At 39.2% G+C, this 16,031-nt stretch overlaps 1 protein-coding gene and 1 long non-coding RNA gene across 4 annotated transcripts in view; one reads left to right on the forward strand and one right to left on the reverse strand.

The window, feature by feature from the left end:
* The first annotated feature begins 1,675 nt into the window (after positions 1–1,675).
* The window catches only part of LOC147651543 (uncharacterized), a 30,205-nt gene continuing 15,849 nt past the window's right edge, over positions 1,676–16,031 (forward strand). For all 3 annotated transcript variants that reach the window (XR_015274134.1, XM_086842898.1, XM_086842897.1), the window contains exons 1-3: positions 1,676–1,785; positions 9,756–9,907; positions 10,478–10,636. Coding sequence is in view for 2 of the 3 variants with exons in the window: in XM_086842898.1 (XP_086699024.1) it covers positions 9,879–9,907; positions 10,478–10,636 (188 nt within the window). In the remaining variant the exon portion in view is untranslated. The remainder of the gene's footprint in view (positions 1,786–9,755; positions 9,908–10,477; positions 10,637–16,031) is intronic.
* Positions 2,470–6,468, reverse strand: LOC147651544 (uncharacterized). Its single transcript, XR_015273855.1, has 3 exons — positions 6,330–6,468; positions 2,812–2,932; positions 2,470–2,700 (listed from the first exon to the last, which is right to left on the reverse strand). It is a non-coding gene; the product is annotated as an uncharacterized LOC147651544 (long non-coding RNA).

The following is a 16,031-nucleotide window of genomic DNA, read 5'->3' on the forward strand; positions in this document are numbered from 1 at the left end:
CAGCAGGTTTGCAGATGACACTGAGCTGTGTGGGCAGGCTGGAGGGGTGGGATGCCATCCCAAGAGCCCTGGGATGAGAGGTGGGCCTGTGAGAACTTCAGGAAGTTCAACAGAGCAAAGTGCAAGGCCCTACACCTGGATCAGAGGATTCCCAAACATGGGTACAGGCTGTGCCATGAGTAGATTGAGTATCCCTGCAGAGAAGGACTTGGGGCTGGTAGTTGATGAAAAACTGAGTATGAGCCTACAGTGTGTACTCAGAAAGCCCAGAAAGACATTCATGTCTTGGGATGTATCAGAAATGCATCCAGAGGACTGAGAGAGGAGGTTCCACTACTTTGCTCTCTGAGATGACACCTGCATGCAGCTCTGGGCCACCAGCATAGGAAAGATGACTGCTCAACCGGGTCCAGACAAGGGCCACAAAGATGCTCATGAGCTAGAAAACCTCTTATGTGTAGATGCTGAGAGCTAGGGCTGCTTAGCTTAGAGAAGAGAAAGCTCCTGGAAGGGGGCTGTCGTGGTTTTAAACCAATAACTAAGAAAATTACTTATTTCTTGCTGTGAGATATGGATTAGAACAAGAGCAAAACAGGCATACAACTTAAAAGGGAAAAAAAAAAAAAGTTTATTGACAAACTACAATAATAAGAACACCAGAATAAACTTCCAGAAAAACCTTTTCATCCCCTATCTACCCACTATTCCCTTGTTCACATGACAACAGAGACAAAAACCTTGGAACTTTGATGGTTAAAACAGTCCCAATTCTTGCTACAGTCTTTTCACCAGTTTTTGTAGAGAAACAGAAGTTTCTTCCTGTTAATTTATGGAGTTTCTCACAAGAAAACTATTTTTGTTATAGTTTCCCATTGCCCTAATGTTAGCTGCCCAGAGCTGCTATTATTAGAGCCCACTCCTCCCATTTTCACATCACTCTGAAGTATGTATGGGCCATGAGTCTAGGGATAGCATTTTTAAGGATAAGTTATTCAAAGGCAAAAAAGTCTTCTTCATCTGTTTCTGTGAGCTTCACTAGAAAACAGTTTTCTCATTGCCTCTCAAGGCTTCAAATCTCCCAGCACTTCACTATATCATAATTACTCTATTTTTTACTCAAATTTACACTTTGAACACTTTATTCCTCTCTAGATACTGTATCATGAATTAAAGGAGTTCTTTTCAGGACTTCATTGTCCATCTCCATAGTTTTAACAGAAAGATATTTCAGCTTAATTAAAGCATCTTCTTAATTCTCTACCTCTTCTGAAGCTTCTTTTCTCTCCTGTCACTGGTGGTTTATAAAGTCTCTTTTCATGTTGATCACTCTCTCTCTCTCTCTCTGGATAAAAAAGATTAATCCACAAGTTTCATCTGGGTAATGAAAGAGTTAAAATCTTGCCCAGGCTTTTGTAGATGGTTCGGAGATCTCTGCCGAACAGGAGCTGGAGCCGTCTGCGATGGAAAGTTCCTCATGGCTGCTCTGGAGCGTGTGGTCACTGCTCCAGCCCGCTGCAAGTCCAGGGCCTCTCTCTTTCTTCACTGGGCAGTTTCCAGTGAATTCAGCTACAGCAAAACCTGCAGCCGAGCCAGAGATCGGCTCGGCCCGGGCCCGAGGAAAACCTTCCCCAGGCCCCGCCATCTCCCGGCCGGGAGACGGGGCAGGCCCGGCCCCATCCCCGCCCGGCCGCATGGCCTGGGCAGGGACGGGAGGCCTGGAGCTCCGCCACCCTCCACAGCCAGGAAACAAAGAGAACCCAGAGAGCTCTGCTTTTACATTTTAAGGTAGGGTTCACAAGCTGATCCCACTTTTCAATGGCCTAAACTGCTGTCAATTCTCAGCAATGACCGATAATTGGTCAGGAGAAAAGACTCCAGGCAGTTCCCAGCAACTCCAACTCCCTTAAAGGTAAAGTAACTCCATGACAGGGGCCCAAGGAAATATGGAGATCATGGATTCTTTATCATGAAGTGTAATGATAAGAGGAGGGGTAAGATTTTCAAACTGAGAGGATAGACTTAGATTTGGTATTAAGAAAACCTTCCCTGTGAACCACTGGCACAGGTTGCCCAGAGAAGCTTGCACAGGTTGCACAGCACCATCTCTGGAAATGTCCAAGGCCAGGCTGGATGGGGCTCAGAGCAACCTGGTCTGGTGGAAGGTGTCCCTACCTGTTATGATCTGGTTATTAAAATTTTAGAGAGATGCCTCTGCTCAAACTAAGATACAAATGAGACTATATGGAAAAGTCAATAGTATGGATTTTATTTAACAGTATATGAGAGAGTCAGAGAGAGAGAGAGAGAGAGAGAGAGAAAGAGAAAGAGATAAAATGACAGAAAAATATTAATTAGAAAATATCCCTACTCTGTGGATCCCAATGACATCCCATTGATCTTCACCAGCTGGTCTTCTTGGTGGTGAGTGTCTCCAAAAAAACATAGAATCCAATGGATTAATATGCCTTTTAGCCAGGTGAGAATACTCAGGTACCTCCCCTGTGGGGAGCAAGTTTGACACAGTTTTTTGCAAGACTCTGAAGTTGCATCACTTCACCTCACACCGGTTGCAAAGCCTCAGGAATGAGTCTGGGGAGCACTTCAGGGGGTCTTTGATGGATTCTGACACCCCCTCAGCTGCCTCACACATCAGTGTCCCATGGATGTGGCCCTCCAAGGCTGGGGGGTTTTGCACTGAGCCTCTGTGTGAGGGAGGATGGGTGTTCAGTGCCTCTGACCAGAGGTCACACCACACCCCCCAAAACTCTCCTCCTTCCCCTTAGGCTGGGGGAGAGACTGTGCAAACCTGACCTCAGCTGTGGGCTATGGCTTCCCCATCCCAAATCCAGCCAGGGATGATTTTCAGGACAGCTGCTGGGTTTGGCTTTCTTGTGGATGCATTCTTCTCCCTGGGCTTTGTTCTTTCCTAGACCTGAGATAATTGAACAACAGTGTCACCTTTATCTCAACTCAAATCCCCTTAGGCAGTTTAGCTCATACTCCAAGGTTCCAGTAAGGAGGCACATTCAGGGTGGAGTGGGACATGGTGGTGCAGCTTCATTATTCAGCTTTGCTATAGTGGGCAAAAAATCCTTCGTAAAGATGTCTATAGGCCATGAACCATGACATTTCAGTCTCTGACACTGCCCATGGCAGGGGGTAGAACAAGATGCATTTTAAAGGTCCTTTCCAACCCGTTCTGTGATTTTCTGACTATGTGATAGCCTGATTCCACAATTCTATAATTCTATGATTTATCCTTTTTTGCTTTTGATCAGCTCTCCTTTTACTTTTTTGTCTAACAAATACTATTTTCACCTTTATGAAAAGTTTAAAAAGCCATATGGAGTATTTGTACAGGTGGGAGAAGCCCTGTAATCATCACTTGTGTTTTCTATCCTCCTGACATCATTGGGTATAAAATCACCTTGATAACTGCAGCCTGATGTACTGATAAAAAGAGAAGCCACTGTATAGACAAGACACCAGGCAATGCACAGTGAGAAGACGAGGTATTTACCATATATTGATTATTGAGGTGGGAGACACAGTCTGTCCAGTAATAACATTGTGAAAAACACACCCCTGAGCCTGATTAAATGAGAAAAATCTGTGACATTACTAAATAATTGTAAATTTCTGTGTCATATTTACAAAGGTGGTAATATTACTACCCACATAAGACCAAAATAATACACATGTATATAAATATACATGTATACATATAAAAATGTATATAAAATGTACTTTGTGTACATCTGCAGTAATTGTAAGATACATATGAATACAATGGGGTATTTTAAGCTGTTAGCAATAAACATTTAGGGGAAAAAAAAAAGAAATTATGTTGTACTGCTTTTTCACCTTCAGCTCAGCCAGTTTGTAGCAAGCTTTGATTTGCCTGTTATGTTTCAAAACCAAGAGCAGTTATAACTCATTGGAGATACAGATTTGACAGCCCAGCATATTTATATCATGGTTAAGGCTCTTCAAATTACTTTTTCTGCAATAGCTTGGTCTTAAATCTCCACCTGATATAAGGATTACAATAACTACACTTTCATTCACTTGAAGTACTAAGTGTTGTAGTCATCACATGTTCATACTCAGGGTTATTGTTCCACAGACTGTTGACAACTGATAGTTGTTTAAGAAACAACCATTTAACTACAGCTCAGTTCCTAGTGAATTGCTAGTAACGGATATGTTACAAAATCATTAGCCAAGGTATCTGCTGAACTGTCTGAAATGCAATATATTCTGAACTGAACTGTCTGAAATGTAATACATTCTCCATAAACAAGTCCTGCAAACAAGTTTTGTTTGCTCTTTTCAAATGCCTTTAATTCCTCAAAATAGTTGCTAAAATCTTACACAAAAGGAACAATTTTAAGAAGTTGAGATTTAACAATTTTCCCAGCCTTTTCAGTGATTTAGTTAGGATGGAGCTGTGACTGGTGGACAAGGATTCTGATCATGGTTGTGTTGATGCAAGCCTATAATAAATACAGTGAAAGAATACATACAAAATATAGGAATATCTCCAGAACAGAATATATGTCAGAGCCAAATGAAGCCCACTTCTAAATATTGAATCATGTCCTCCATGCATGTAGCCAGACCTTCCATCCAGCTCCAGCATGGCAGCATTGGAAAGAGCATGTTAAGGTATCCAGGAAAATCTCTTTTAAGCCTGTTGGACATCTTGTTTGCTCAGGTAACACATCCATACCTGCTTTTAAACATGCCAGGTCCCTGTGGCACTGCAGCTGAAATGGAGACATCCTCACAGTTTAGAAATCTGTCCTAGTTTATTAAAGACTAATTATTAGCCATTCATTCCAAACTGTGAGCAGCAGTTACCAAAAATATTGATGTTGTATTACTTATACAACTACCAGCATGCCAATGTAAGTGGTCCAGTACATGCTCGTCATCAGACCAAATATCCAAACATGATTCATGGTGTTTATCAGCTAGTAAATTTTACAGAGTCCTAGCCAAGCAGTGTTGCTAATTTGATGCACCTATAATGAGCTGACCATCTTTCATTTTCTCTGAAGTTGTTTATTACTGTAATAGGGCCTCTTACTCATTAAATCTTGTCAACATGACTGATGCTTAATACAGTAGCTAAAAGATTATTAAGAAAAATGGCTATCAAGAACATGATGGAATGAATAAACCCTTCTGCTGAAGGTGTCTTTTGGGGAAGAATCTCATTTCAATACTATGTGAAGATTTGGTTAATTGCTGCCACCCGAATACAAGATTCCCAGAAGACTCCAACAAAAGGAAATCAAGAGATTGAATGACATTTGAGCAGCACAAAAAATAACGCTATGAAGTTTGCAAGAATAGTAAGGAAAGTGAAATTATTTCAGCAGAAAGATAAACTGAAAGTACTGAGCAGGCACATCAAGCAGGTCTGCTCCACAAACAGGGCTTATAGGCAGCAAGTGCCACAGGTCTCCTGAATGCCCCTCTGCTCACATCTTAACTCCACAGTGGCAGAAGACACTCTTAAGTGTAGCACAATTTACTGTTTACAAGTTTTTTTATTTACCAAAAAACAAACAACAAAAAAAAGTAGCACTCAAATGAGGAAGATAAGCAGCATTTGAAAACAGATCTGGAAACAAGCTGCTAACAGTTCTCTTCCATCCCACGAGCAAGAGTTCTCAGTGCAAACTGCTGTGGTGTGGGTCACTCTTCCAGGGGTTGCAGTGCTCCATGGACAGGCTGCTCCAGCCTGGAAGCAGGGCCCACTCTCCACTGGATCACAGCCTCCTCCAGGCATTCTCCTGCTCTGGTATGGACACCTCCCCCCTGGGCTGCAGGTGGATCTCTGCATCCCCCATGGATCCCCACAGGCTGTGAGGGGATCTCTGCATCCCCCATGGATCCCCACAGGCTGTGAGGGGATCTCTGCATCCCCCACAGATCCCCACAGGCTGTGAGGGGATCTCTGCATCCCCCATGGATCCCCACAGGCTGTGAGGGGATCTCTGCATCCCCCATGGATCCCCACAGGCTGTGAGGGGATCTCTGCATCCCTGTGGATCCCCACAGGCTGTGAGGGGATCTCTGCATCCCCCATGGATCCCCACAGGTTGTGAGGGGATCTCTGCATCCCTGTGGATCCCCACAGGCTGTGAGGGGATCTCTGCATCCCTGTGGATCCCCACAGGCTGCAGGGGCACAGCTGCTTCACCATGGTCTCACCACAGCCTGCAGAGGAATCTCAGCTCTGGCACCTGCAGCACCTCCTCCCTCTCCTTCTCCACTGACCTTGGTGTCTCCGTGTTGTTTCCCTCACACATTCTTACCTCCTCCTCTTCTTTAGCTGGAAAATTACAACTGTCCCCACCTTTGTTTTGATTTTCTTCTTAGATCTGTTATCACAGAGGCGTTACCAACCTCTCTAATTGCCCAGCCTTGGCCAGCAGCATGTCCATCTTCAGAGCCATCAGGGATTGGCTCTGCCAGCCACAGTGGAAGCTTCCAGAAGCTTCTCACAGAAGCCACCTCTGTGGCTCCCCCACTACCAAAAACCAGGGAAAGCAAAACCAACACAACAGTATACAGCAGAATTAATTTAGGTTCTTCCCTATCAGTCTTCCTAATTTTTGAATTCACCTAGCTGATTAATAGTCAAGGTATCATTATTAGCCATACTATCATCATTCATGTTGTTCTAGGCTTACATTTCTGAGTGTTCAATATAATGTGACTCCAACAAAGGGTCACAGTTATTTTAATACCGACAGTATAATCAGTATAATTGTGATTTAGTAGGATAGTTCACTGTTCCCTGCATTTCAATAAACTTTTTCAATCAGAAACAGGAATTGGGCTAACATCCTATAAAAAGGATACTACTTAAGGGTATGTCGTGGTTTTAAACCAGTAACTGGTTTAACTGGTTTAAACTGGTTTTAAACCAGTAACTAAAAGAACTACTTACCACTTACTACTGATCTGAGGAATGGTATAGGTCAGATTCTTATCTGTTTTAGTTTTGGTTAGTCAAAGACCAGTGTCGAATTATTTGAACTGAGGAACTGGCACAGAATTAGAAAATGTGCTCTGGATTTATGGATCTGGAAACATAATGGGACCTAATTTCTCTCAAAAGTTTCTGAAGTGATTCATTTTGCTGGATTCATTAGCTACTATTGTGATCTTAATGATAGATTTTTTCAGCTCTCATGTTCTCTTTGAGGCATCCTGCTGCTGTTTATGAACAATATTAAATCCCACTGAGACAGTGTTTAGCTCACCCTGTGCTATCTATTTTTCTGGGTACAGGTACCATTTGTAACAAAGAAGTTAAAACTCCTGTTACTGACCAATGTCTGGTTTTTATAATGTGAGTTCCCTGATAGCTCTGGCTTCCTCCATACACACCTCTTTGCCATTTATATTGCTGGTGCTTATTACAGGAGCTACAGCAGGGTTGGGACCACCGAGTGTTGTTCTCTAGACAAGAAAAAGAACAAAGCTGTCCAAAAGTAATGATGTTTCCCCTTGTGTCTAGGTGTACTAAACACTACATTGTTGCCCCAGCCCTCATGTCCAGGTCATCTATATCCAAGGCCAAATTATGCACATTCAGATAGGGAACTGCAGAGTAGGTTATTCCCCTTTAGGCTGTTTTTCAAGAAGGGTTTGTCTCACATACTCTCATCTACTTGTAGAAATGCTGTCGAGATGTTTTGAACACTGACTCAGAATCTTCTGGCATACCAAACAACTTTTTCGTTCTTTTTCAGTTACAATTATACATTTAAGATTATTTCTGAAGATTTGTTTTTCTGATTAAATTGTTTATGATATTTTAAAATCTTGTACCTATACTGGTGATATTTATAAGACAATCCTAAATATAGTCTGGCAGTTCCTTTTGCCTATCTCAGTCTTTTTTTTGTTCCTTTCCAGTGGTTGTTTGTGAATTGATGAAATCCTGGCAGACAGAAACACTCTACAGGCAGATCATCACTGTTTTATGGTTGAGCAGGGTCAGCTTGGGTATAGAAATGAGTAAGAATCACATTAAACAGACTTCCAATGTGTTTCAAGTAGTGCTAGAGGCATTTAAAAAGTGATATGTAGAAGATATAATAGTGTTAATACATGTATTCCAAACAAAAGAAAGGAAAAGAAGGGGAAAAGAGGGAAGGGAAGGGGAAGGGGAAGGGGAAGGGGAAGGGGAAGGGGAAGGGGAAGGGGAAGGGGAAGGGGAAGGGGAAGGGGAAGGGGAAGGGGAAGGGGAAGGGGAAGGGGAAGGGGAAAAGAAAAGCTTCCAAAAGCTCTTCACTACAGCTGTATTAGGAGAGCAGAAGATCTCTCAGTATTGTTATTGCCATCCAGTTTGGATTGTTGCTCACTTTCACAGTTTGTCCCAGAACATTAAGTTTCTAAACCAATATGTCATTCTGATGGCATTTGATCTAGCATTTGAATCACCCACTGGAACCTGAGAAGCTTCTTTTGCTTCTTTTGTGCCCCTTGCTAGTGCATCTTGCATACAGAAATAATCTCACAAGCCCCATCACTGCTGAACCCCTGAGAAGTTAGTGCCAAATGTACGCCAGCCATTTTAAAGTGAGGAGGAGATAAATAAAAAGCAGACATCCTGGTACAAGTGAAGAAAAGAACTCATAGGGCTGAACGTGAATTATCAAGCAAATTTTCAGAAGCAAGGTGTCACTATGCTGAAATCACACTGTGGTGAGATCATAGAACCACAGAAATAGAGAATCAGAGAACCTCAGAGTGGTTTGGGGTGGAAAGGCCCTTAAAGCCCATCCAGAGACACCCCCTGCCATGGGCAGGAACACCTTCCACCACTCCAGGTTGCTCCAAGCCCTGTCCAGCCTGGCCTTGGACACTTCCAGGGATCCAGGGGCAGCCACAGCCTCTCTGGGTAACCTGTGCCAGGGCCTCCCCACCCTCACAGGGAATGATTTCCTCCCAGTATCTAACCTAAATCTACCCTCCTTCAGCTTAAATGCATTGGAAAGGAAGATGAAGTTTGAAATCTGAAAAATGGGGATTTTGAGGTATTTCAGTAACAGGTAGAAGTACAGTTCAGGTGCTGTTTAGAACCGTCCTATAAAATAATTTGTAATAATGAGGTCCAATTTTATGTAAATTTTTTTTAAATTTAGAATGTCTCACCATCTCTTCAAGAGAGAAAGATTTTTTTTCTTGAGTATTTACAGTACAAGCACACTCTGACCTGTGGGACAGAAAAATTATACTGGATCACTATTTAAAAAAAAGCAAAGTGCTTTGAAAAGCTGAACTTGTGCGACATAGGCAAGAAAAAAGTCAGTTGCATATTCTCCACTCTCTCTTTTGATTTCCATTTATTTTAGCTTCTTTAGTCTATACATCTCTATAAATCATTTATTGCTTTATATTTTTATAGTGAAAATTATAGTAACCAAAGCCATCTTTTCCTTACATTGTTTATTTTTCAATTTTCAAATGGTTATTATTATTTAATTCCAATTTTCAAATGCTGATTTGGAACATGGAGGAAAATTCATGTGGTTTTCTCCAGAAATAGTAAAGGTAACTATTGGCAGCTTGGTTTATCTGTCTCGCCAGCTAGACAGTTACAATGACAAAATTAATTCAAAAAGCATCAATTTATTGATATTGTCACAATTAATGTTCCTCTTGTTTGAACTTTACATTTTTATTGCACTGGCACATTGATGCAATGAACTCATTTTAATTTGCAGGACCAAGGCCTTTAAGGCACTCTAAGAAGAAAAGCATTCAAGTACATTGAATCCTAAACCTGGAATGTTTAAAGCAGCCTTGTTAGCCCTGGTGACAAGAATGACACCAGTCTGTGAAAAGTTATGGATTTCCTCTCTACAGCAAGCAGCAGGTCTGGCATTCCAAGAACAGATATCAATAAGCTTTTTGCATCCCATGAGTGTCATTGTATTGGATTTTGGTGTCCAGGTCTTGGTGTCTCGGTTAGAGGAGATCAGGGGCTGCCCTGTGCTGATCACAGACAGTTCCAGCTTATTTCAGACAGTTTCAGGTGCACAACAGAGCAACCACTGGGCAAAGCTGAGCACCATTAGAAAACTGCAGAAATATTAGGAAAGGGCTCATGCAGCACAGGCAGTGACAAAAAGAGAATTGAGGAAAAAGTAGATTATAACAGAAGAACAAAAACAAATAACATTGAGGGGGGAAAAATGCAGTAAATAGTTACTGAGGCATTTAGAGAAACATCTTTGCTTTCCCTAGTGCAGACTTCAGAGAGAGGAGTCCTTCCTGCCCCCTTTCCAGCCTCAGTTTTCTGTGGTTTTGCTGAATTTCCTTGTTTCTTTGGTGAGGTAAAAAGTGATGCAGAAGGCTGGAATCAGCTTGTAATGTTTCTCTACTGCCATACTTTGTTCACCTCATTTTCCTACACTAATTGTAACTTCTTACTTGTTTCCTTCAGCACACATCTCTGGGCTGCAGACCTTGAGACATGCACTCCTGGGACTCAGGAGTCCTCCAGAAAGAGCTGGATGTGGGAACTCCACAAGGACACAGACACTGTTCTACCTTGGATGGCTGCCACATCGTGTGTGCCCAGCAACAGGACAAGAGGCCAGAGGTAGCAACTGATGTCCAGGAAGTTCCACCTTAATATGAGGAAAAACATTTTTCCTGTGCAGTGACTGAGCACTGACACAGATTTACTAGAGAGGATGTGGAGTCTCCTCCCTGGGGATATTCCAGACCTGTCTGGACACACTTCTGGGCCCTGGGCTCTGGGATGGCCCTGCTGGAGCGGGGAGGTGGCACCACATGAGCCACTGTGGGCCCTTCCAGTGACAGGACAAGAGGACACAGCCTTAAGCTGCAGCAGGGGAGGTTTAGGCTGGACATTAGGGAGAAGTTCTTCACAGGAAGAGTGGCTGGGTGTTGGAATGAGCTGCCCAGGGAGTTGGTGGAGACACCATCTCTGGATGTAGAATCATTGCCATGGTCTAGTTGACGAGATGGTGTTAGGTCATAGGTTGGGCTGAATGATATCAAAGATCTTTCCCAACCTGATTGATTCTGTGATTCTGGCATCTCACTTGATGGGTAAATCTCCTTGTAGAGGCTGTCTCTGTTTATTTGTTCCATGCTCAGCATAATATGTTTAGAGACTGGATGGAAATCTGTTTGCTATATTGCTGTTGACTGTTCTACAATGCTACAGTAAATTTAACTCACTGTGAACACAATTACCCATAATAACCCAAATTCCTGCCACAGCTCTGCATCTCCATCCTGGGGGCACTGTAAAATATACTCGTGCATTGGGCCTGGCAATTTCATTCACTGCTGCTCAATATTTTCTTCTCAAAGAATTTGCCAATAAGACTTTCCACAGGTGGATAAACTAAGTATATTAATATATCTTAAACTATGTATAATATAATAAATGTAATAAAATAAAATTAAATATAATAAAATAAAATTACATATAATTTAATGACATAAAATGACATATAATGACATAATATAATATAATATAGTATAATATAGTATAATATAATATAATATAATATAATATAATATAATATAATATAATATAATATAATATAATATAATATAATATAATATAATATAATATAATATAATATAATATAATATAATATAATATAATATAATATAATATAATATAATATAATATAATATAATATAATATAATATAATATAATATAATATATATAACATAGCATTAACATAACATAACATAACATTAACATAATATTAATTACATTTTCACTCTATCATCCACATCTATTACACTGGGCAACTGAGGACCTATGAACAACATAATTTTGAAGTGAGCATTAGTAAACTAAGTATCTATAAATTAAACTCTTTAAAAGGTTTTAAAACAATTCCCAAAATGTTGATCTAAGCATTTCACTCGTAATTTTGTTTGTTCTTGAAAAACATTGTCAAAATCAAGCCTTATCATGTCAAGAAAAAAAAATGTGCCTGAGGAGCATCAGCAGAGAGCAAAGAGGATTAGTCACTCTTGAAAGGTAAAAAAAATAATAAGAATGTATAGAACCTAAGGCAAACAGTGACCTTAACAAGGCAGAAATGGCAAATCCTTGCATGAAAACTTTCATGCTCCTGTAGCTTTTTGGTGACAACTACTCAAAGAAACTTGGTGAAAAGTGAATTTCTGAAGTAGAACTGAGGGCAGCAGTGAATTTGTGTGTGTGTGGAGATTTTAGCTATAGGAGTTATCAGGATGTATAACAGGATACAAATTTTTCTTTTTATAATAGGATGAAAAAAATTAATCAGAGGTGAACATGTGAAATATATGAGTTCCTATTACTGCATCAGCTGCTTTTTCAAGCTGAAAGTTTTAATCTGTTCTTCCTGTTATGCTTTGCAGTGCCTTCATTTACTGGATTTTCATCCTCAGTTCTACATTCCTGAAGCCCTGTTTAAATAGCAGTGCTTAGGAAAACTGTAATTGAGAATTGGAGAAAACACTTTATTTGAAAATTGGGTTTTGTAATGCTGTCAAAGGGATCATAATGCAATTAAACAATCAGAAATTCTTTTGCTTGTTTTCCTTTTTTCTGTGAGTGAAACAAAAGGCTCTTGCAAAATACTGGAGTGACTGTCAGGGCTTTTTTCCTAAACATGTTGAAACTGTGGACTTTGCTTTATTTACTACCATTTCAAGCTTTTATATTTGTGCAGAAAATACTCCTTGGAAACCCCTTTTGAGATAAAATAGACCTCAGTTTTATCATAGGTTCTTGATATATGTTACAGGATCTAATAGAGAAGTATCCCTCTCCTAGAGAATAATTTGGAATTATCTAGCAAATTGCTTAACTAAAATTGATGACTTTCAGGAAGTCCTTGAACTAAAGAAAAGCTAAAAAAGAATCTGCATTAGAAAATTATTTTTAAATGTTTATGGCAATTTAATTCTTAATAAATTTCACCACATGGATTCTCCCTATTTACCATTTTCTTTTTTTCTGTTTATATTTGCATTAATGATATTTTACTTTCATTCTAAAGTCAATTTTAGGAAATCTTTTTGAATAGGCCAAAAAATATATTTTAGTTATATATATATATATATATATGTATGTATGTATGTATGTATGTATGTATGTGTATATATACAACTGAATTGGCCTGAATTAGTAAATTGGTTTTACCTAATTTTTGTGACATCAGAAAGATTTTCACAGGCTTTTAAACACAAACTTCAATGAAATCACAATGAATTCACATAATATCTTGATCTACTCAAATCTTTTGTTCCTGATTAGTGACAGTAAAACAATATAATCACAAACATTTAGTTCTGTTGCTTTGCAAAGTTATTTATGGGACAATGATAGTAGTAGGCTCCTGAAGTCTCTCTCACTACCCAAAAAGCTAGAAAGATATAATTTACATTATACCTGTTTTATAAATGCTTTTACATGCAATACATGCCTTGGATAAGGAAACTCTAATCATATCATCAGGATAGATGAAATAAGTCATATTTTACATTTTAATCCTAGAATCTAGCACAGAAAAAGAAACTACACAGGTTTAAATGTATTTTGCAGTGGAGAAACTGGTGATAGGGTTCATCATCCCCAATGAGGCTTTCTCATTTGATCATCTATATTGGAAGTCAAAAATTATGACAGTGACAAAGAGGAACACCAACTCTAGAGTACTAATTAAAGTGCACCAGCTCAATAGATCTTAGTTCATCTTCACATGGAACCTCATTAAGGCAAAATGATCTGTACAAATTAGTCTTTCCAAACAGAACCACTGGCAATTTTTAATGAGGTTTCCATGTAAAGCATCATCTGTCAAATTGCAAAACTAAAGCAATCAAAGACATACCATGCTAGATTATGTCTAATGTCTATTTGTTTAACTGGGGGATTGGTTCATTTTTTTAATTCAATCTTGTATTATACACATGACTTCAGAGTTTAGTGATCTGCTTGCATCAATGTCAATATTTAGATGCTTAAAGACCAATATATTTAAATTACTATTTATAACTGTTAGCAAAACAGGCTTTATGTTCTTTTCACATTCTAGGCAACTAATGTCTTTCTAACAGTACTGTTAGCAAAGTAGAATAATAAATTTTTTTTTAAAAAAATTAAAAAGCTTAAAATTATTGGAAGATGCAAAGGCTGTGAGGTACCAAGTAAAAAGAACAAGAGTTCAACATATTCTGTTATAGTCTGTAAGGTATAACAAGAAAAGAATTTGAGCCTTAAAACATTATTGTGGCTCTAAACAGTGGAACAAGAGGTTGAGGGTGTTAATTAAAACCTGGAGAATCTGCTTCCACTTTACACCTTCCCTCCTGTCCCACCTGTCCCATCCAGAGTGCAGGCTACCGAGGAGAATAAAGGGTGCAATGAATTTTTCCTGTAGATATGCAAAGAAAAACCCTAATTTGTCTTTTTACATAGAAATTCCTTTTGAGTCAGAAAGAATAAAATATGTGTTAGCAATTACATGAATCAGAAGAATGTTGGTATCTTGATGAAACAACCTGGAAAGGACCTTGGGAGATTTTCTAACCCTTCTCTGCCTCAGTCCATATCATCTAAACCTAGAGGACTCCTGATAAGTATTTAAAAGGCAGTTATAAGAGATTTTTTATTAGGATAGAAAGCATGTTTGCAGCAGGCAAAGAAATATTAGTGTATCTTGGTTTTAGCTGTTTTTAAATTATATGGGACTGGTGGATTTATCTGAGACAATAAAAAAATAGGTTGAACAGCAATGCAGTACTTTGAAGAGAGTTCTGAGGAGCACAACAAGAATAATTATAGCCAAAAGAAATGTGTTTTTAGAAGGCTGACTGGAAGATTTAGACCTGAATAATCTTACAAAGATCATGTGAAGTAGGTAAAATACTGATCAAATATCTGTTAGAAAGGAGGCAAAATACTCATCTCCACGTTGGATAGTGCCAGAATCAGAGCTCTTAAACTAGATCAAGAAACTAGGGCATTTGGACTTTACAGAAAGCATTCTGGTGGGAAGGATGGATAGATGTTGGAGTCAGTTGGAACACTTAGAGGAAACTGTTGGTGTTTTTAAGGATCCCTCATGAGACAGAATTTTTACAGGAGCTATTGATAGTATTTCTGGAGTTTCCAGGGAATAACAGCCAACAACAGCCTTTGGCAGCTTGCTGTGTATCAAATAGTGTTTGTTCTGATATGCACACCCGTGGAGTTTACATAGCCAAACTGCACTTGGTGTTCTCAGGTGTATTCTGGGAGGCAAAGCATATTCAGTGACATCTCAGGCACCACATCAGCCCAAGAGTGTCAGTGTCCTTGTGATGTGCCTTGCTGTGGCATCACAGCCTTGCAAGAATGACACAGGCTTCATAAATAGTCATGATTCAAAGTAATACGAAGTAATGGTAAAGTCTGTAACTCAATAGCAATCAAACAGCTTGTTTGGGCCTAATGAAGATTTGGTTTTAGGACAAGAAATTCACACTGGTTTTAGCCAAATTACTTGATTCATTGGAGTAATGAGAGTACACTTTCTATAAGTCAAGGACAATTTATGTTTAGCATTTTTTAACCTTTATAAAAGTTGCTTGTCTTCTTACCTTTTTTAAGTCATTTTGCCAAAAATATACTTTTGTTTTTATTTCTACAGCTAGCCCATCTGTTGTCATCCTTAATATTTATTATATTAACTTTAATGTATCACCTCCCACACACTGTTTTTGCAAGGTACATAAGCTCAGGCATAAGGGCTCAAGTAGTTAATTATGTAGTGAAGTCATCTATTTCTAAATTATCAGTTAGGTAAGGTTTTATAAATTGTGCTTTATTCAGGGAAACTAATATAACTAAATTAATCTTTATTAAACTAATTTCTGAAACCTGATATAATAACTTAGTATAATATTTATACCTTTGCTGTAATACAGCACAGGGGGAAAGACAACTGCAGAATACTAAAGAATCTACTGC

Source organism: Cyanistes caeruleus, chromosome 9 (assembly GCF_971803275.1).
Source record: "Cyanistes caeruleus chromosome 9, bCyaCae1.hap1.1, whole genome shotgun sequence".
In the NCBI taxonomy this organism is placed as follows: domain Eukaryota; kingdom Metazoa; phylum Chordata; class Aves; order Passeriformes; family Paridae; genus Cyanistes; species Cyanistes caeruleus.